This window comes from Strix aluco, chromosome 4 (genome assembly GCF_031877795.1).
Source record: "Strix aluco isolate bStrAlu1 chromosome 4, bStrAlu1.hap1, whole genome shotgun sequence".
NCBI lineage: Eukaryota > Metazoa > Chordata > Aves > Strigiformes > Strigidae > Strix > Strix aluco.
Window position 1 is genome coordinate 11,384,024 of NC_133934.1, and position 21,766 is coordinate 11,405,789.

A 21,766-nucleotide genomic window follows, 5' to 3' on the forward strand; every position below is an offset into this window, starting at 1 on the left:
ATTTTAGCAGATCTAAGATCTAAAGCTGAAATGAAGTAACATTTTAAATGGCCAAATTGAACGAACTGAAAAATGCACCATCCGGAAAACATTCCATCTGACTCCCAATTGACATCTTAACTAAATCATTTTAGCAAACAAATAAGAAACAGAATTGAAAAGAGACAGATTGAAAGGGAATGAAAATGTCTGTGTGAAAGCTGAATCCCATAGTTTTATGAGTTACAGCTGATATCAAAGAAAAGTGATAATTACTAAGTAAATCTCTCATACTCATCAAATGACTGGAAGGTCTTTAATGCTGGCAAAACAACTACTGATCTTCCCCAATCAACTTCCACATTGCCAGAGAAGGGTGATATTTTTCATCTTTGGGCTATTATGCAGTTATTTCATTGACACTTTGATTTCTCTTTTCTAATCAAATGATGAAGAAACTATTCTACAAATATTGTGATTTTAGAATCCTTCATAGTTAAAGAAACAAAGAGAAGTCCCACTTTGAGATCCTAATGAAACATACTGTGATTGCAATGAATTCTTAAAAGATCTCACTGACCTCATTTCCCAGTGCCAGCACCATGTCAGTATACAAGTCATGGATAGCGATGCCCCCTTATAGCAGGGTCTTCCAACTGCATTTCATGTGTTGGATCATCTGGTCTGTGTTCATGAAATCATCTTATTTCCCACTAGCTAAAGCAACTTTCTGTAACATTTCAATGTTTGTATCATTATTTGAAAAATTAGGTACTATTGACTACAGGCTGGCAGATAACCTGTTTACATTTTTAACTGCCTTTGTCATGAAACTAGAAACATCTTTCAATGTTGCTCCTGAGATTTTTTATGATTTATAACATCTTATAAGCTTTTCTCAGAAGTGAAAAGGGACATTTCTCTCAGTCCCTAAACTGTTCATCTCTGCCCTGACAATTCATATTCCCTTTATATATATATATGTAAAAGATGATAACTGATGAAAAGAGTGGGAAATTGTAGTTGTCCAGCATGATGGCTTGTGTTACATGTCTCTGATTTTCATCTGGGAGAGTGTATACCAATTACAGATTTTTCTTTCCTAAAATTAATGGATGTACTTGAGTCACTTCATTTCCTTCTAGCTCACCTGAAAACATTCTAGAGCAAAAGAAAGCTGTGGTTTCTGGGGTTTGTCATGAGTGTAAGATTTCAAAGGCTTGGTCCAGTGGTAATAAAATAGAAAAGTTTCTCACTGACTTCAATAGTCATGCCTACAGCAGCATGGCCTGGTGGAAGCCCCCTAAAAGCTTTTCATCAGGCAGCACATTGTTTTTCCTCTGAGGAAAATGTTAGTCAGATCTTCTGGGAGCAGAGACCAGCCCTGAATCCCATGGGAAAGGAGAGAGTCATGTATGTGCATGTTCCACATGCAAGTGCATCCTACACCTACACCTACACCATGGCTGCCACAGCTGGCATCATTCTACACTGGAGCTGGCCCCTGCAGGTGTGTGGCTCATCCCTTGTGGGAATTGCAGCAAAGGCTGATACTAAAGCATTGGAGTTAAACTGTGCAGTAGTTCAGAGGGAGAGTGGAAGGCTGCAGGAGGAATAAAGAACAGTTTTTTAATGTGGAGGGATTGGCTGTTCCCTTCATCATCAAGTCACATGCAATATATTCTGTTCTCAAATGTTTTAGTACCCCAATAGATCAAATCTATCAACCTTTGCTTTTACTGGAGCTTTTTGCTAGAATTATTCTCTTTAATCGTATGTTTAATGCTTGACCACTGAGAAGGAAGAAAAGAACAAGTTCACTGCCTCTCACTACCTTTTTCAATGAAGTTGATGAATATTTTTGCCATCTTTGTGCTTTAAAAATTACTTAATAAATCTTTATAGACTGAGGAACAGTAAAAGTTCTAGCTTTCTTTTAAGCAGAAAAAACAGCATATATGAGAATAAATAATTTAGTTTAATACATCTCACTTCTCACTAAATAATGTTAGCACATTATTCAGAGAAAAGCTGGAATGAAAATCAACTGAGACATATTAAAATATTAAATACAATTTGCCTGATATATTTATTCATCTTTATGCCTTCCACATGATTAAATAAATGTACTTTTAGGGGAGAATCTGGATGACAGTAATACAGAGAAGGGTAATCAAAACACCTATGTCAACACTCTGTTTCTACTTCAAGTTGATGGTCAACAGACTTAGTGCAAACACATAGTGCTTTCAATTTATCCTATGTATGGCAAAACCATTTTTTATATAAGATATTAAGATGACAACGTACTGAGGAAGTGGCAAGCTTTTTGCAATGGCTTCTGCAGATTAAAAAGTTGACTTAAGTATGCATTGCTAGATGATCATTATTAAGTCAAATATTTACCAAAAAATTACCATAATTTAGGTCTGGATTTAGCAAACATCCCTCCATTTTAGGTGTAAAGACATGGTATTTTCTAGTGTCATAGCTGATGAAATAGCCACGATTTCTGAGATGATTAATACGTGTGGTATCATTTTAAGGGTTTTAATTAATTTGAACTACTAAAATGGGGTTTTTTAAAGGCTTTGGGGATAGATTTCGCTAAACAAAATACAGTAGAAAATCCCTCTTTGGTTTTTCAGGCACTTTCGACTTCAATCAGAATCAGGAAACTGCTGCATTTTATTTCTACATATTCCTTTACTGATGATACCATTACTCCTTCTTCCTGCGAGTGCATGTGCATTCGCACGTTCACATCCAATTGCACACAGCCCAGGTTTTGGTTATTGTTTTTGATTTTTCCTCTTTGGAAAGGAAAGAAGGGCAATGAAGCTGGTGAAGGGTCTGGAGCACATGTCGTACGAGGAGCGGCTGAGGGAACTGGGGTTGTTTAGTCTGGAGAAGAGGAGGCTGAGGGGAGACCTCATCGCCCTCTACAACTACCTGAAAGGAGGTTGCAGAGAGCTGGGGATGAGTCTCTTTAACCAAGTAATAAGTGATAGGACAAGAGGGAATGGCCTCAAGTTGCACCAGGGAAGGTTTAGACTAGATATTAGGAAGTATTTCTTTACAGAACGGGTAGTTAAGCGTTGGAATGGGCTGCCCAGGGAGGTGGTGGAGTCCCCATCCCTGGAGGTGTTTAAGAGTCGGGTTGACATAGCACTTAGGGATATGGTGTAGTTGGGAACTGTCAGTGCTAGGTTAACGGTTGGACTAGATGATCTTCAAGGTCCTTTCCAACCTAGATGATTCTGTGATTCTGTGAAAGGAGGCTGGGAATTCAGTGCTGTTAAAGCCCATTTCCTGCCTTTGCCTGTGGGGGGTTCCAGCCCACTGGTCCTCGCTAGACAGACCGCTACCTGTCAAAATCAGTGAGCATGGGGAAGGAAGGGGGTTTGCAGCTCCCCTGCTGAAAGTTTGTTTGAGAGCAAAATGTAGCTTGGCCAGGGGACTAAAGGCAAGTAAGCAAATCTTTCTAAGTAACATTTGGAGATGTCAAAGGGGATGAAGTCCACTTCTTACATTAAGGATCATTGCATTTAAAAAACCCATAAAAGGTCTTTGAGGCAGGGAACAGAACTCAAAATAGCACCTTATTATCCAGATGACAGGCAACAAAATGCTTACTAGTCTGACATAAAAGTATCTACTTAAGATGAAAAAAAAAGCCTCTGCCAGAGAATCAACCACATACCTCAAAACCTCAAAGCACAGCTAGAAATAAATTGATAGAATAATAATTGGTTCTAACTAATGGTGATACCCCATCATAATTTACAGGTAAGCAGTTAGATAAATGTTTATGATAGAAAATCAATGATACTATTGAGTTTTGCAGGAAAATATTGATTTCCATAGCTTTTTCCGAAGGAAATCATTAAAATAAAACATCTTTATATGGCTAAACCAAATATGTTTAAATATTTCAAATAATAATACATAAATTCTGGACTTGAATCTTGATTTATTTGCCTAAATTTTGGCAACATAGGTCTAAACGTAGTGCTGGCACAGTAACTGAAGGTTTAGCAGGATTTGCTATGGCATCTTCATTGGCACTAGACATCTAGGTTTAGACAACTGAACGAAGCCCTTTTGTCTTGTCCCATTTGAGGATGAAACCAACAGTTGAAAAATCTCAAAATATCCTATAAGATAAGTGTTCAAAATTTTAACTCTACTGTACAAAATAAGTACTTTCCATGAGTAAAGTGACTGCTTTTTTACTATAGTCAGCTGAGACCCACAATATTGTAAGACTACTGATTAATCATAACCATATTCTTTGTGTAAGATACCTGGACAGTAAGGACCAGACTAAATATATATGTTTACAGTAGGAAAATCTCTCTTATTATCAAACATTCTATAAAGACATTACATGATTACATCTGCATCTACTTGTCTTGCCTGTGATGGTTTTTCTTTCTCCTGAAGAAGTAAATTGTCCAGATTATTTTAATCATTCTTCTTAAGGACTCCAAGCTTAAAACATCTTTTCCAGTAATGCAACCATCAAGGGGTTTACTGCAGATTTCAGGAGACATTAAAATGTCAATAATTAAACACTTCAGGAATAGGAATTTTGAATGAAAATAGCTCATAAGGCTTGCTGCTTTCTATCTTCAAAGTGTTTTAAAATGAATTTCCAATAAATTTAGGGGATTTTCTCTTTTTATCCTTCATTTTTAAAATGAATGCAGGAGATCCATAAAAAGGATTCTTTTTTTTTACCCCAAGAAACACCAGAGTTCCAGGAACTGCTTATTTGTGCTTATTTATACCTATTACTAATTTTGAGATGCTTTCTTTTGTGATAACTCATAGCTTCATGTAAAAGAGGTTGATGAATAGAGTATTCCTCTACAACACTGATTAGATTTATTCACATTAGAAATGCATTGCTTTCTTCGTTGGTCAATATTCATTCTTCTGAAACTTCAGATTTTATTATTTGATGAATTTTACAAACATCATAGAGTTTTTGAATCCAGGAGTACTGCAAACTTGTAAAACAAATGTTTGCCTCACCTTTTGTTATCAGGATCAAATACTGAAGATATTTGAATATCATTCTATTATCTTCAAGGTATGGAAATCATAAAGTAAAGTACAGCCTGCTAACATTTTCACTGTTTCGTTCATTCAGTGCCCTCCTTGTGACTTTCAAAATAAGACAGTGGGACACATTCAACTAAAATTCACAGTCAGTTTCTTGAATCATGCATAGTAATACACTTAACTGGCTTATCATGGCTATTCTAAAATGTTTCTTCCTATTCCTTTTAATGGTGGATATAGATCTTTGCATATTGGTCACCAGTGAGAAGCACTTGAGATGCACTACTTTAAAACAGCACACCAAGAATGAAGCAGCACTACTTGTGATAAAAAAGATATATTAGAAATAGAAGGAGATATGGCAACAAAAATGGCAATCTGACTCTTACTTTTAACAGCAAATGTAAAACATGGGTAAATGTTGATCATTTCAGTAGCTATCAATTCATAAATATACAGACATGGATCGTTAGCATTTGCAAACAAACATCACCTCTTTTCCAAGAGCTGAGAACCTCAAGTGCAGTGAATGATGCTTTTCATATTCCAATTCAATATATTTTTTATATTTCTTTAGTATTTGTTTTCAAAATAAATTAGGACTGCAATACTATTAATATTGTTCTTCAAAATATTTTCCATAAAGGTGTATGCCCAGTCACACAATCCAATACTGTAGTCTGCTCTTGAAATTATTCCTTTAAGTCTCAAAGCTAAAAAATAAGGTAACAATCCAGTATATATTTTATCAGTAACTGATTGTTCACAAGACTTTTTTTAATCATACAGTCTACAGGAAATCACAGCAGAAACCACTTCTTTTTCGTAAATGTATGGCCCATTAAATATTCTTGACAGTCACTGATACTGTTGTTGGAAAGCCTGAATTAAAAATGTCTTCTGTTGTAACCTGCAATCATTAAGGGACAGTCTGCAACAAGTCAGTGCACACCCCATCATTCTGTTCTCTTATAGGAATTAGAAAACAAAGTACAGCCAGGTGACTTTTCCACTGTCTGCCTCTTCAGTGCTTTCTTTGTGACTATTAAAATAAAAGTGTCTCACGTTCTACCAAAATTCCGTTGTATTTCCTGAGCCTCGTGTTTCCATGTGGTTAGGTGTCTCTGGAGGCTTTCTTCTTATTTAGTCAATAGTAAATTGGGTGGTATTTAGGTCTTCCAAATACAGTCTAGATTACTGACGTCTAGGATTACACTAAGGAAAATGTTTGCTGCTTTGTTGTTCAGTAATGCTTTCTGCCTATGGAGCAAAAGCTTGGACCTTCACCCTCTAAACAAGAAAAAGAGGCATTACCTTCCCCAGACCCCCAAGTCCCAGGCTGAGTTCCCCACCATGCAGCAGTATCCTGGGGGCTCCGCTGCTGCTTAGGGATGAGGAAACTGCCCTAAATATACTCTCCAGATCATCTGACACAAAGCAGGGTGCCATGGCCCTGCTATGTGTCTTGGAAGGGACATGTGGTGGGTCTATAGATGCCTTGGGGAGCGAGAATTGGGTGATAGCAGAGGCACATCAGACAGCACACCAGAATGGCCCAGGGTGTTTTCAGCCGAAAATCACCATGGGCAACATTACTGACCAGTTCATTACTACGTGGAAACACACAAAGGGCTTTTCTCTCCTGTCACTTGCTGTAGTATAAACCAGGATGAGTCCTGTGGAATGTAGTCAATTTAGGCTGACATTAACCTGGAACAAATGTCTATACCTAGCCTCTTTATGTATACTGAGAGACAGGGCTTTGTTGTTGTAATTACATTTTTTTAGAGATGTGAGTTGCATAAATCTCATAATCATTTCCTCTGTCTATAATGGCTGTAATCTGCAGTTCAAGAAGATTCCTAATTAATATTAATTCCCACCCTGCGCACAGTGTGTTTTGGCAAGTAATTAGGTCTGAAGGGATGGCCAAACACACTGATCTTCAAATTTTGAACAATTTAATTACAGGTTTGTTTTCTGTGTGGAGCTGCATAAGCTATGAGTTTAGTAGAGAGCATCAGTGCGGTCCTGTTACTGAAGATGTCTCTGGAGCGAACAGCAGAGTGTGCTCTGCAGGAGGGACGCCAGGCTGCTCTCTCTTTTTCTGCCCAAAACCATTTGATTTAAATGAAAGCCAAACTATCAGCTTATGTGAGTGACTGTTTACCTGGAGGCTGCTCTGTCAGACTGTTAAAATTGCTGCAAATGTCTTCCTGGGAGAAGCTGACTAACAACTGAAAGCAGAAAGTAGCCATTCGAAAGAAGGAATACTTTAAATTTTAAATGAGTTCATCAACAAAGAAGCTGCCTTTGTCACAGATTTACAGAGTAATTTTGCATGACTACACACATGAGAAATTATTCTCTTTACTCTTTTAGAAATTCAGCCCTTTCTTAGATATTTTTAAATTTATTTCTTAATATTTTTTACTCATTAAGCTAAACTGACTAATGCAGAGGCCACCTTTAAGGGCAAGTTACTGTTCTAGATAAGAAAGGAACCTCACCTGTCCCAGTCTGTCATTTGCTAGATGTTTCTTTGATGCCAGGTAACGGGATCTTCACTGGTAAGGGGAGCTCTGAAACCTTTACCCATTCTCTTAACAGATGTTCTAAAGAAATCTTGAAAATTCGTATCAGTCAAATAGCTGTTATATATCTCACTCCATTTTTCAGAGACAGAAGAGAATCCAAATGGCCTCTGCCCAGCCAAAGGTGACAAAACAAAGTCATAAAAGTACCAGAAGGAGCAAGATTGCTAACTTGCCAATGACTTAAATGATGGAGAATGACAATACAAGCAAATAGTTAAATGTGTAATGTTAAATTACAAATGCGATACAAATGATTAAATGTGTTTTTACAGGTGCTTCAGAAAGTCTTTACTTGTAAACTCTTTACTTATAACCTAATGGTAATTGTGGTGGATATGAGCCAAGATTTGCACCTGCTGGAATTGCTTAATATAAATAGCATGAGCCAGAACATCTGACTGGGGTGCTCATGATTAAAGATCGAGAGAGGGAAAAAAAAAAAAAAAAATCTTTGATGCATTGGTATTTCCTCACAGGATACTCCCAGCACTGTCACGCATGCTTGTCTACTTTATGCAAAGTATTTATTCACTTGAATAATTTAACTGTTGAAGAATAATTGATCTTGAATCAGGTGCAGTAAGAACGCTTATTTATCTGACCCACGCTGACACTCTGAGTCCTTACGCTTGACCCTGGTACTCTGCAATGTCATTACTTATGGCTGTGTCTTCCTCTGAGAATTCTGGAGTGCTCCTACAGGGAGGCTAGCTCTAGGAGGGCAATGTTAAAAGACAGATATGTCTCACATGTCCCTCTGCAATGGGCACCAAAATGTGTTTGAACAGGATGTGAATCTGTTTAAGAGGAGGAACAGTAGACAAATGTCACAGGTATTAGTTCTGTTTATAATAACAGTGCATGTGTGTTGGTATCTAATGTTTATGCTGGTACACTTTAAGAAAACATTCACATCTAAGTAGGGGCCTTTTCTGCACTGATCTCTGAACCAGGCATTTGTGATTCATATTCATGTCAGTTCAAGAATTTGAGTTAAATTTTGATTCTGCATAGTATTAATAAAACTTCTTCAGTGTGAATTTTTTCTTTGTACAACCTATAGTTAATTTGTATGGCTTCTGTGTTGTTATTTTCAAGACTGAAAGATTCTTAGAGTTAGCTGAATCTTACATAGCTATGACAAGCAAGTAAAAGACAAATAAGGGAATGTTAAATATTGTGCTAAACTGGCTTCCATTTCCAATAGCTGCAGTAACTTAAATAATCAAGGACTGGTAACAGATATCATAAGTTTCCGATTGATTACGGTCTTCCTACGGCTAATCGATGATTTGAATGAGTTATACATTTTGATCTCCTGAACTTTATGTGAACTTGAAATCAACATTTCCTTTGCATGACAGATAAATAGCAGGCTACAATACTTGCTGCTACTCCTGCTGTGCATCATCTGTGAGTTAAACCATTTTTATCTGAAAGATCCTGTGTTCACCACATTCAGTAGATAATTTGTTCTTAAAGGTACACTACAATTTTTTACATGTTTTATCTAACATTCTTGGTGATTGCCATTAGCCTAGATACAAGCATAAACTACTGCACACTGAAGATGTTGAAAAAATGGATAAGATCAGAAAAACCCCAACACATTAGCCCATATTCCTCACATGTTTTGTGAAGGGGGGATGAAAGTAATAATTTCATCCCTCCCTTCTTTCCTCTCTCCTTCCCTTGTTTCCACTCTCCATCTCTTCCTTGCTTCATCTTTCTCACTGGAAAACATGAGTAAGAATGAGTTACATGAATTAAGAATTAATTTTATGACACCTCTTCCGTTCTGTAAGATGTTTCTTATGAGCCAATTTCACTTAAAAACTTTGCTAACACTTAGTTATTTATTGATATGTACTGATTTGCCATTTCTAAATATAAGGCTCCATTCATCAAAACACAGAAGGACGTGCGTAATTTTAATTACATGCTTGAGTTCAAATCCAAAATAGACAGTAAAATGTCAAATGCATCTCTTTGACCTGCAGGTGATTCTCCAGTGGATTGCATAAAGTGTACCGAGAGATACTGCTATAGCAGGGAGACGATGCCTCCCAGAAGTCACTACTCCAAACTCATTTCCAATTTTGGGTTCCCTTCTGGACTATACAACTTGTAATACAGGCTGAAAATAGTCTCAAGACATCAAAGAAATGAAATATTACAACACAGACAGAGTATCAGAAATCTTGGCAATATTTTAAGTGCATGTGTGAAAATGACTACCATCTAATATCAAGCTGGAACAAATTAATATGATAAGGAAAAGAGTATTATTCTTTACAGGGCTTTTACTGGGTCTTACTAGCAAGGTCCAGTGTGACATCAATGATGTATTGACATGACAGATACAGATACAGTGTATATACAGTCAAGGCTCACTTGACAATAGTGAAAAGGCTTCTTGATTGAACTGTCCTTTTTGGTGGAGGGACACTATTCCCTCAAAATTAAATACATGAAGAAATGCTGGATCTCCTCTAATAGTATTACTAGAAATCAGGTAGCTCTTTCCTGTATATGATGAAATTCACAGACACCGGGGACATATGAATATCAATTATACATAACCACCATGAAAATGAAAAAAACCCATGAAAATATTGCAAGAAAGATTAGTAGAACTAAAATGAAGGATGAACACATAAGGAATGATTTTCAGTTGTAACATTCAAATAAGCTTTCAGATACAGCAGAAACTGCATTTGACATTATATAAAAAGAATGGGAAGCCATTTGTAAATTTTATATTAATACAGCAGATTGTTCTTTATTAAAACTAGGAAAGAAGAGTGGATTAGCAATGCCACATGGGATGCTATTACAGAAAAAAAGACAGGATAAGTTAAATCTACTCAGTACATTAAGGCCAGAAAAGTAAACAAAGAAAAAAGGAATATAGGAATAAAGATAAAACAGTAAAAAGATCAGCCAAGAAAAGGATAAAAGAGGTTCTGTTGATAGACAGGCACTGAAAGCAGAAACAGCAGCACTGAAGGGAGACATAAGAACATTTTATCAAACTGTTTAAAGACTTACTGGAGATTTTAAGCCACAAGGAAAGTGCAGTAAGGAGTAATGACTGGAAGAAATGAACCTCACCTTATTTTAGAGGAACAAAAGAACAGAAGGGCAGAACACCTCCCAAACACTGCAAGAAAAACTCCTTATTTTGCTAGTCAAAGATGGCAGAACTTGACACCTGTCTTGAAGAAATCAAATCTTCATGAGCTTAAAGTAGCCTCTGAAAGATGGAAGAATGTGAAATTAACAACTACAAATCACTACAGCATAGATATGAGGAAATGAAAAGGACAACATAATATCTGGACATGTCCCTTAGGTTTCATGTGAAGCAGAAATAATACAATCTGCTCTTGTTGCCATGGAAAGTCTTCACTGTAGTCAACTATGTTCCTTTGAAGTTGCCACCCATAGCAGACACAGGAAACATGGCAACATATGATCTTGTGCAGACAAGATCTTCTTTCTGCAAAGCATCATAGAACAATGTACAAAATGTGAGATGTCTCTTGAACTGCATGGGGTTTGATTTAATAATGGATTGTCATGGCAAGTACCACCCTTTGAAATCCCTCGATGGCAATTCAAAATATTAAGCAGAAGCATGCCATGAAGTAGATGCAGCTGGGAGGTGATGCACTTTAGTGACAAAGAACCCATCTTCTTCTTCCCCACCTTCATTAAAATCCATTGAAATGGATTCTGTTACTTCATCATTACTGTGGAAATGGGTATTTCAATATAAATTAAGAGAGCGGAGATGTAAAGGTTTGTAGCCAAAATCTGCCTCCTAACTAAATCAGTTGAAAATATGTCATGAAAAAGACTGTCTTACACTTATGACAAACAGGCCCTACAATTAATAAACTGGACATAGGCAATGTCACAGGTGATAAGTTATCTACACAGAATTGTCTCTATTTAGAATTTGAAGTTTGTAGAAACTCGTAACCTCATTCAAAATGCAAATAAATGCATGCTTGATATAAGTTCAGAACAATAAACTAAGTACTTCCCATACATATTACTGTGCAGAAATCTTGCATGATTAAAAAAATACTGAAATCAAGGGGAAGCGTCTTCAAATACAGTGCAGAGTGCTAGAAAAATAATGCACTCGTCCTGTGCAAATGGCACAGCTATCAGTACAGGTGTCTATGAAGGCTATTTAAAGTACTGACTTAATAAATAAGAAATGAAGAAGCCTTAAAATGAGTGCAGATAATGGAAACAGTACAAATAGGAAAAAGGAAGAGAGGGGACATAGATCAATTTTTCATGACTCTCCAGTAATAGGGAGAATCAAACAAATACTTCTGCAGTAGCCCCAGGTTTGGTTCCAAAGGGCTGAATCAATGGCACTCTGCAACACAGTTATGGTTGATGTGATCCTGTTACAAAACCAAAAAAGTCTTACAGAAATGAGCTAGACAGGATATGGCTGACTAACATTATTTGAGTTCTGGTTTATGGTCTTACCAACAACAATGATGCTGTTTAGTAAGAGCATGAAAAATAGTTACAAATATATGAGAGAATAAAAATTGCATTAGGGAGCTGAACCAATAAATTTCTTTATTCAATTTTAGCTCAAGCATAATACTATCTTCAACAGGGCAATTAAGTTTTAGTTTCACATCAAGGAAAAAAACAATGAATAAACTGCTTTTGATTTGGTCTTGATCCCTTAATTGTCAGTGAAATACTCTTTCATACAGAAGAATGAGTTTCAAACAGACTAATTTCAATAAAAATTTTCTCCTTCTCTGGATATTGTACTAAAAGAATAATTGGGGCGGGGGGACAGTTAATGAAGAAAGAACATAACTGGTCAAAATTACATTTTCAAACAGAAGTTCAGCTGATGCCTAGATTTACAAAAGAGTTCCATTTTCATATGTCAAAGGAAAAATGAACAGATGCTGTCACGAGAATCACAATGGAAACAAGTTGACACTTAGATCTTTTGAAAATTTGGTTCCATTTGCAGATACTAAAAGTTTACCCTGACTTCTTTCAGGAATTTACAGATTAATGTCCATTTAATACTATAGAATTTCACAATCTTTCCCTTAATAACAATAGTTAAATTTTGAAGGACCTGAATTCACCTCCAAAGTAACTGTTGGTTTCCATATATTTAGCTCCTTTTTTTCAAAATCCAGGACAGGCTACTTACTCTTCACCTCTTATCCCATTTTTCTATCACATGGTTTGTACTGCAGCTTATCTCTTTAACTACTCACAGAGATTTCAGCTGACCCACTCTATTTGATCACGGCATCCTGAGCAGATTTATAACATAAATTGTGTCTTAGAAAGTATATAAATGTACAGGATGTTTTGTCAGCAGACAGTTTCTCGTATGGTTGATAAGGCTGCATAATTTTGCCTATTGATGTAAAGCTTAGTTTGAGAGATTAGAGAGCACTTCCAGATGTTTAGTAAATCAGGCTGTCCTATAAACCTTTTTGTTTATCTAAGACACATTTTCAAAGTCACAAGGGGGAAGTAAGGAACCCAGTTCCCACTGAAAATCAAATATCATCTCCTTTATTAAGACAGATGACATATTTCCTCTATAAATGTCAACGTTGTTCTCCTGTGGAGGGAGGGATTATTTAAAAAAAAAATTGCATTGAAAAGCATTTAATAGCATGGTTGCAATTGTGACAACTAAAGACATAAAGTATAACAAGACAGGTTTCTAGGAGGAGGTACTTTTCATCTGATACGTTTGGGAGGAAAAGGAGACAAGCTTTTGGGCACACAAGTTTTTCTTCAGATCTTGGACAGAAGAGGCATAACATATTTGGAAACACAAACCAGCTGGAACACTTTTTTCTCCTAAATCTATCTGTGTGCAAACACAGTGCGCACTTGTGACAGCATTATTCAAAGCAAATGTCCTTATACAACCTAACAGAAGCTTAAAGGTTTCAGTGTCAGAGATTATCTTTCCACAACTTCAGTGGCTGGGTTGATGTCACCTTTGGTAACTGTTCCTGAGTTTGGACTTGAGTTCTTGAGGCCACTGCTGTCCAGTTTCCCAGTGACAGCTTTTGGATTTCCCAAGACTTAAACCCAGGTGCAGGTGGTGAGTCTCTTTGGCCAATACAGTCTTCTGGTAGCTCAAACTGAACTAAAGGTCAGTCCAACTTGAGAATCCAAGTAAAAGCCAACAAGAATTAGAGACAACAAGCAATAACAAATAGTCCTGCTCCTGCGGGATCTTCTCAGCCTGCTGTGATGGGAGGTTTATAGTGGGATGCTGGATGAGGGAACCAGGGCAGCAGTGACAGTGTACAGCAGATGGATGTGTTCCCGATAGCACAGTATCTATTGGATTACTTCAGGAAGACTGGGCTTGGGTCAGTTTAAGCCAGGTCCAGTTTATTGCCTAGAAGAGCCTCATCCAGCCTCACCAGACCCTATTAACGCCTACCAAGCGTGAGGTCAAATGAAGGCCAATGGTTAGGAGCTGATAACTATTGGGAAACCAGTTTTAAGAGTGAACATAACATAAATGCAGGGTTTTGGAAGGAAAAAAAGCAGCAAGATGCCTACCTATCTTGCCAAGTTTCTACAGACCTTAGCCTTTGTGTTTTATACCGCTGTTGTTCACCCTGCTCCTACCTTTGTCTCTCAGTAGACTAAGCAGATTTTCACGAGGGTAGATTTCTTGTATCTATGCCCACGCTTCATTCACCTCAATATACATGAGCTGGGGTGACATATGGCTATTTAGGCAAACTGAATCTCAGATACCTACGTAAGAACCCAAACGATCTTTCCCTGGTTTCAGTGGAGTTATATGCTGAATTGTTTCAGCATCACAGTACAACTTTAGTGCTAAAGAAACCACAGCAAAACAGGAATATTTTGCTCCAAATTTATTTTTAATTTTTTCCATATCCCAGTTGGCATTTCCTCATTAGAAATGCTAAATAATTGCTCAGACATTTCCTTCTCATTCCTTTTGATATGAAACTTCTGCATTGACTTATTTTGAGCAAAGATAAGTCTTGAAAAGCTTCAACTCTTTTAATCTGAAACCCCAAATCATTAGCTGAAAGTTTATTTCAAGTTCCAGTTCATACAACTTCAAGACATACTTTGTCAGTCTGACTTCATAACAACCCTAGTAAGGGAATTGAATATCGCAGGGCTTATATACCCCTTTTTTGACAGTTAGTTCCTGAATCCCAAATCTTCATGTGATTTTGCAGTTTGTATTTACTATATTTTAAATCCAGATGGAACCAGTTAGATCATACATTCCAGCTTTCTGCCTAATGCCAGTCACATCAAAGGTTAGACCTTAAATTCCCGTACTCTGTCCTCTCAGTTCATAGATACCATTATGAAATTCTCAAATATGAAGAACTGACCACAAATATTAGGGAGCTGCTTCAGTGGTTATTCAGGTTTCATGTTAAAAATGTGCTATTTACTTCTTGTCTGAACTTTACTAAACTCAACCTCCATTCATTTAATCTTCCTGTAGCTTTGCAAGATTTTTAAGGAGCTCACTTTATCAGGTTGCCTGTCTATGTAGAAGGACTTGAGGGGGCATCAGATTTCTACTTCATTTTGTTCTGTATGTTACACTTTGGTTGTTTAGGTGATTACTGCTTCTGCATTTCAGTCATATTAGAGTTTGTTACCTGACAAAATTTAGTTTCAACATTATGTCCTTTCGCTTTTAGATGCAGTCACAGTGTATTTGTTAATGAGTTTTCAAATACAAAAAAAAAAAAACCCTTGAGTAAATTGCTTACAAAACAGATTAATTAGACCATAATCTCCAGAGGAATTTTCCTTCCTATCAGAGCTAAGTATATTCACTTCCAACCCTTCATAATCCAGTCCATGTACCTACGCAAATGGGCAGAGAACAGAGCAGCCAGCGCTGGTTGCGTCAAAAAGGTAACTGGAATCAAGAGTATCCCTTATCACTCCCCAAAGCCGCAGGCTGTTCTATTTCAACTTGTGGACCATTACAATATCAAGTATTTTGTTATTTTTAAAGTTATACAGTGAGAGAGAAGTTCTCTTGGGTACATGTGCCTTCACTACTCACAGTTTTGTGTTGAATATGATCCTGGCAGTAGTAAAGAGTGTGTACCAGTCTGCAACTCTCCCAAGACCTAGGGACGCTGCATTTCTGGGTCCGGACAGGGCACAGAAGGGAGGCACAAACCAGTTGCTCAGGCTGGGAATGCCCATAGGCAAAACATCAAGTTCGTCTCTTTAGAAGTCAGCAGGATGATGATGAAGGAGTTTAGGCAGCTTCAAAACTAGGTACTAGCCATGGAATCCAGTCAGGCTGTGGTTTTCAGCACTGCTGTGCCCTGCAAGTTCTGTTGCAGAGATCTACCTCTTTTACTGGATCTTTTACAGTGTCACAGTGGGAAAAATCACCCATCCCACGCAAGCCGGTAACATTGCCACACAGCATAAAAGGAATACACTATTCTGGATTAAAAGTGAATTAACCGGCTGTGGATGAATTCATATTCTGTCTCACCTGAAAAGAAAGCTAATCCTGTGGTTAGGGTTTCGGTACTATTGTATTATATAAGCACAGGCTCTTTGCACCGTGGCACAAGAAAAGCAAGCACAGCAGAAAAGAGACCAGTGGCGTCCCAAAACCTTTGACAAAAACTTTGAAGAAGTTGTGATCCAAAATCCAGGCACCAGGACGGGCTCCCAGAAGAGGCATGCTGCGTATATGGCTGTTCTTACCCTAATTGCACAGTGTCCCACAGGCAATCTGCAGAGGAGGACCTGGGGGATGTGGGGAGAGTGGGCGGACGAAGGGGCTTGAGCAGAGAGAACATATTCTCCGGTGCAGGGCAGTGGCTTTGCTCAGGACCACGTATCACCACAGACCGGGGCTACACTGAACTACCTTCTACCCCCCACTGGGCCGGTTCAGCTAAAGAAAGAGACATTAAAGTGCCCCCAACTTCATTTTTATCGTCAGTTCTCAAATTTGTTTTCCAAATGAACGTAATGTACGACACAGGGCTGTCAGCAAAGGAGCTCCGAAGATGCGTCCCTCAGAGCCCCCACAGGAGGCCGGTGAGACGGGTGGGGCCGAGGCAAGCCCAGAGCTCCACCGCCCCCCTGCCCGCCTCTGCCGGGCGGGAGCCGGGGGAGCCGCCCCAACTGCTGCCGCACCGGTTACCTCTGGCAACCGCTGGGGCATCTTCCACAGAAAGCCCGAAAGGCCAAACAGGGGAAATACCGCTCTAAGTTTCCTCAGTGCTTTCTCTCCCACATTGTCGAGGTTTCTCTCTTTTCCCGACGAAAACTGAACACTTCCGAGAGTTTTCCCTCCCAGGCCAGCACTTGCCCGGTGCGCGCTCGCACCAGTTTCCAGCGGAGAAGCGTGCGGCGGACAGCCTGCCGTCACCCGGGCGTTACTCACCCTCCAGCTGCGCCCGGACACCGCTACGTGTCCCCAGAACGAGCCGAGCAGCCCTCGCCCGCCGCGGTCCCCTCAGGGCGGCGCGGCGCCGCCGGCCGGTAGCGGCCTCGCGCGGGCGGGCAAGGCCGCCCCCTAGCGCGCGAGACCGGCGCCGCAGGCAGCGCCCCCCCCTCTCCCGCCGCGCCCCCGGGGCTGAACTCGGCGCCGCTCCCCATGGCACCGGCAACTCCTGCCCGCCGGGGCGGCCCCCGCGAGGGCCGTTCCCGCTCAGAGCAGCGCCGCGGCCAAGAGAAACACCTGCCGGGCCGCCGAGCGGGGCCGGAGCCTGCGGCGGCACCGCGCCGCCGCCCCTCCCGGAGAGCGCCGCGGGGAGGAGGAGAGGGCAGCGCGGCTCGGCGGCTGCCGGCGCTCGGGGCGTTTTTCCGCCCGCCGGGGTGTTCCGCTGAGGCGGGCGCGGCGGCTTCACCTGGCGGGACTGAGCATGCGCGCGGCGGCGGGGCACGCCGCCGATTGGGAGCGCGATGCAAGACTAGGACGGAGCCGCCGGGCGGCCGCGACTTCGCCGAGAGCGCGCTGCCGCGCCGCCGGAGCGGGGGCGCTGGGAGCCGCTCTCCATGGGATTGGATGCCGCCGCTGCCTCGGACCCTGCTCCCTGCCAGGATCCAGCTCCCGCCGGGGACTCCCGCTGGCCGGGCGGTGCCCTCTCCGGAGCCGCGGGCTGCCTTGAGCCGGGCATGACCGGGCGGGCGGCGGGGGCCAGCCGTGCCCCGCTGCCCCCTCGCCGGGGGCCGGGCGGAGGCAGCGCCGCCGCGCTCCCTGCCGCGCCGGGGCGGCGCTGCCCGGCCCTGCCCTGAGGGGCCGGCGGGGGCGGGGGAGCGGCGGGCGGCTCCGCCGCGGGGCTCCGCGCGTCGGGGCGGCCGTTGGACCGTTGGCAGGGGGCGATGAGGGCGGCGGGGCGGCGGCGGCGGGGCGGCGGGGCGGGGCGGGGGCTCCGCGGGGCTCTCTAAGACGCCGGCGCCCCGCACACCCACCATGGATCTGCTGCTGGTGGTGAACACGAGCCTGGGCTCCCCCAACGAGTCCCTGGCGCTGCCCCCCTCCTCGCCGTCGTCCTCGGCCCTCCTGCAGCCGCCCTCCCCTTACTCCCCGGCGGCCGTGGCCAGCCTGGCGGCGGTGGTGGGCTTCCTCATCGTCTTCACCATCGTGGGCAACGTGCTGGTGGTGATAGCTGTGCTCACCAGCCGGGCGCTGAGAGCCCCCCAGAACCTCTTCCTCGTGTCCCTGGCCAGCGCGGACATCCTGGTGGCTACCCTGGTCATGCCTTTCTCCTTAGCCAACGAGCTTATGAATTACTGGTACTTCGGCAAGGCTTGGTGTAACATTTACCTGGCGCTGGACGTGCTCTTCTGCACCTCCTCCATCGTCCACCTGTGCGCCATCAGCCTCGACAGGTATTGGTCGGTCACACAGGCGGTGGAGTACAACCTCAAACGGACCCCCCGGCGGATCAAGGCCATCATCCTTACTGTCTGGCTCATTTCAGCTGTCATCTCCTTCCCACCATTGATCTCCATGTACCGGGACCCTGAAGGAGATGGCTTTCCCCAGTGCAAGCTCAATGACGAGACATGGTACATCCTTTCTTCTTGCATTGGCTCTTTCTTTGCCCCCTGCCTCATCATGGTGTTGGTCTATATCCGCATCTACCGCGTGGCCAAGCTAAGGACCAGGACCCTCTCTGAGAAGCGTACGATGCCAGAGGGGTCCTCCCAGACTGAGAATGGCTTGAGCCGCGCTGCTGGCGGCTGCACGTCCCTGAGGATGCAGCTGGGAGAGAATGGACATTACTCAGTGCACCACTGGCGCAAAGCCTCTGAGCTGGAGGACATTGAGCTGGAGGAGAGCAGCACCTCAGAGAGCAGACGGAGGCGGAGCCGGGAGGAGCATCCCCGCAAAAGCAGCAAGAGCCAGTCCTTCTCCTACTCATATTCCTCCAAGCACTCTAGTAGCCGTCTGTCCCGCTCTAGCAATCGCTCCATGCAGTTCTTCTCATATCGCCGTCGCCGGAAGCGTAGCAGCATCTGCCGGAAGAAAGTCACCCAGGCCCGGGAGAAACGCTTCACTTTTGTGCTGGCCGTGGTCATGGGGGTCTTTGTAGTTTGCTGGTTCCCTTTCTTCTTCAGCTACAGCCTCTATGGTATTTGCCGGGAGGCGTGTGAGGTCCCTGAGACTCTGTTCAAGTTCTTCTTCTGGATTGGGTATTGCAATAGCTCCCTCAACCCAGTCATCTACACCATCTTCAACCAGGACTTCCGCAGGTCCTTTAAACACATTCTCTTTAAGAAGAAGAAGAAGAACTTCAGACATTGAGCTGGAGGGATGGATTTTCCTTGAGCAGGAGTAGAGTTAAAAGAGAAGGAGAAGGCTCTATGCTGAAAGAGGAGTGAGGGAAGAGAACATGGGGTTTGGGCTTAGAGAGAAGGAAGAGAGCTCTCCCCCTCGGTGGAGCAGAGTGATGCTGTGGGGTACAGGGACAGTGTTGGGGAGGCTGAGAGCATTCACCGTGGTACAGAATGGCAATGTGGTGCTGGAGTGCGGGTGGGTAAACGGGGAGGAGAGTGATTGTCTTTGAACCCTGACAGAGAGCATGGGGATTCCGCAGAGGTAAATAGGCTAGGACACTGAGTTTAGGAGGCAGTGAGCTTTTGTGGGCTCTGGAATTTTATGGGAAAATAAGCAGAGACATCGAGAGGAAAGGATGAAGTGACAGTGGTGGTGGAGATTTGAGTATTTATAAATAGAGCAGCTGGGGCCTATGGTGGGCTCGTCCCAGTAAGACATTGGCTTTTACTGCTTATGTGGGGAAAGAAAGTGCAAAGTATCAGGCACTGACAGTATTTTGAGTTACGAAAGGATTTAAATGTTTGCCAAAAAAACCCTAAAGAACAATCCAAACTCTTTTCTAAATAAACCTTTGTACTGTTAAAACCTTCTGAATGATGATTTTACACAGGACTTAAATGAAGCAGAAAGCATGGGGTTTTCTTTTTCTTTGGAGGGGTCTTTGCATATAGAGCTGGATGGGAAAGGTTTTTTCTATCTCCCCACAATTTTTGATTTGTCAGTGGGACAAACCTGAGAGTGTTGCATGTTTTCATGAAATATGAAAAAGAGTACATGCACCCCATGACCTTATTTCCCCCTGTTGGATTACCAGGCAGTAAATTCCTGCTCCATCCCTCTCAGATCAGTGGCCTAAGCACCTTGCTGTCCTGGAACAGGTAGTGTAAAAAATAATTTGGTGGACTCACCTAACGTTTTCTCAGTTAAAAGAAAAAAAAAAAATTTCCAACCAGCTCAACTTGCATGTGCCCTAGGGAACTTTTTCCCCCTTCTTTTTAGGTCCCCCTCAAAAGGCTTATCTCAGGGGCTGGCTGCATGCTGCTCTCATTCTCGGACAGGCAGTTGGAGGCAGTCTGCTATGCAGATTTTCAGAGGAAGAGCAATTGCCATACCACTAAGGTCTTTAAATCTTTTGTATTTGCAGTCTTAGGGCAACTAAATCCTTTATTTTTTTAATGAGAAGCATACATTGCAGATTTTCAGTGGTGTATGTGAACAAATCTCAAAAGAAGGTGCAGCTGTTCCAAACCTTTACTATTAATGTTGCTTTCTTTCCCTTTTCCTGTTTGCATTTCTAGTTTATGATTTCAGAGGATTTTGTTGCAGGGAGGGGAGAAGAGTTTGAATAGTTATTAAAACAAACTGTATTTCCCATGGGTTTATAAAATGTCATAAACTGTAATGAAGAGAATGAGGGACGGGACTGTTGTCTGTACATTCACCACTGAATGCATACCGAGTATAAGACACAGCTGAGCATTTACATCCCGTCTCCAGCTGTGCTGCTGCAAGGTGTGTATTCTGTTTGTGGGGTAAATACTGCTCCATTTTATGTGTATCGCTCCTTCCATGGGTAGCAGGATTTGGCATCTGCCTCAAATGAACCTTTCCACAGTAAACAGCTCTTTGTAAAATGTAACGAAATCTAATCTCATACGGCAGGCTTCTTGAAACAGCTAATTTTAATCTATACTTAAGAATCATTAGATATCCCGTTCTTTACTCCCTCTGCTCTGTCTGACAGGTGTCTGTAGCCTCTCTTCTCTTGAAATCTCTATGACATAAGGAGAAATGATAGAGCAGTCACTTTGTTTCATCAGTTTTTCGTAATAAGCATTTGGTTCACTTAACCCTGGAAGAGGAGGTTGTCAGTGGCTAAGATTCTCATGTTAATTCAATAGACAACTCAAGTGGGAGTTCTGCTGAAGTAAAGGATTAGATGATTGCACCAAATGCATTAGAAGTTTGCTTGATTTCACTAAAGAAACAACTGAGACAATTTCAAAGTCCTAAGTCAGTAACTTATTGCATCTTTCTTGAAAAAAAGTCTTAAGAGTTGTGAAAAGATTTGGGCTTTGTTTGAACATCTGCACTTAAGGATGTTAAGACTTATTTTCAGGAGCACCCCTTTGTAAATAATAAATGGTTTGGTACAAGTACATACCTGAGACAGATAAATTAAGAGAAAAAGATAGCAACCAAGAGGAGAAATTACAAGCCATTTTCTCTTTTGCAAAATGGAGAA

The 21,766-nt window shown here is 41.8% G+C and overlaps 1 protein-coding gene across 1 annotated transcript; it reads left to right on the top strand.

The window, feature by feature from the left end:
• The first annotated feature begins 18,134 nt into the window (after positions 1-18,134).
• On the top strand, positions 18,135-20,328 carry ADRA2C (adrenoceptor alpha 2C). The gene has a single exon (XM_074821349.1). It carries the CDS (start codon positions 18,151-18,153, stop codon positions 19,486-19,488), a length of 1,338 nt encoding a protein of 445 aa, XP_074677450.1. The 5' UTR covers positions 18,135-18,150; the 3' UTR covers positions 19,489-20,328.
• The last annotated feature ends 1,438 nt before the right edge of the window (positions 20,329-21,766 follow it).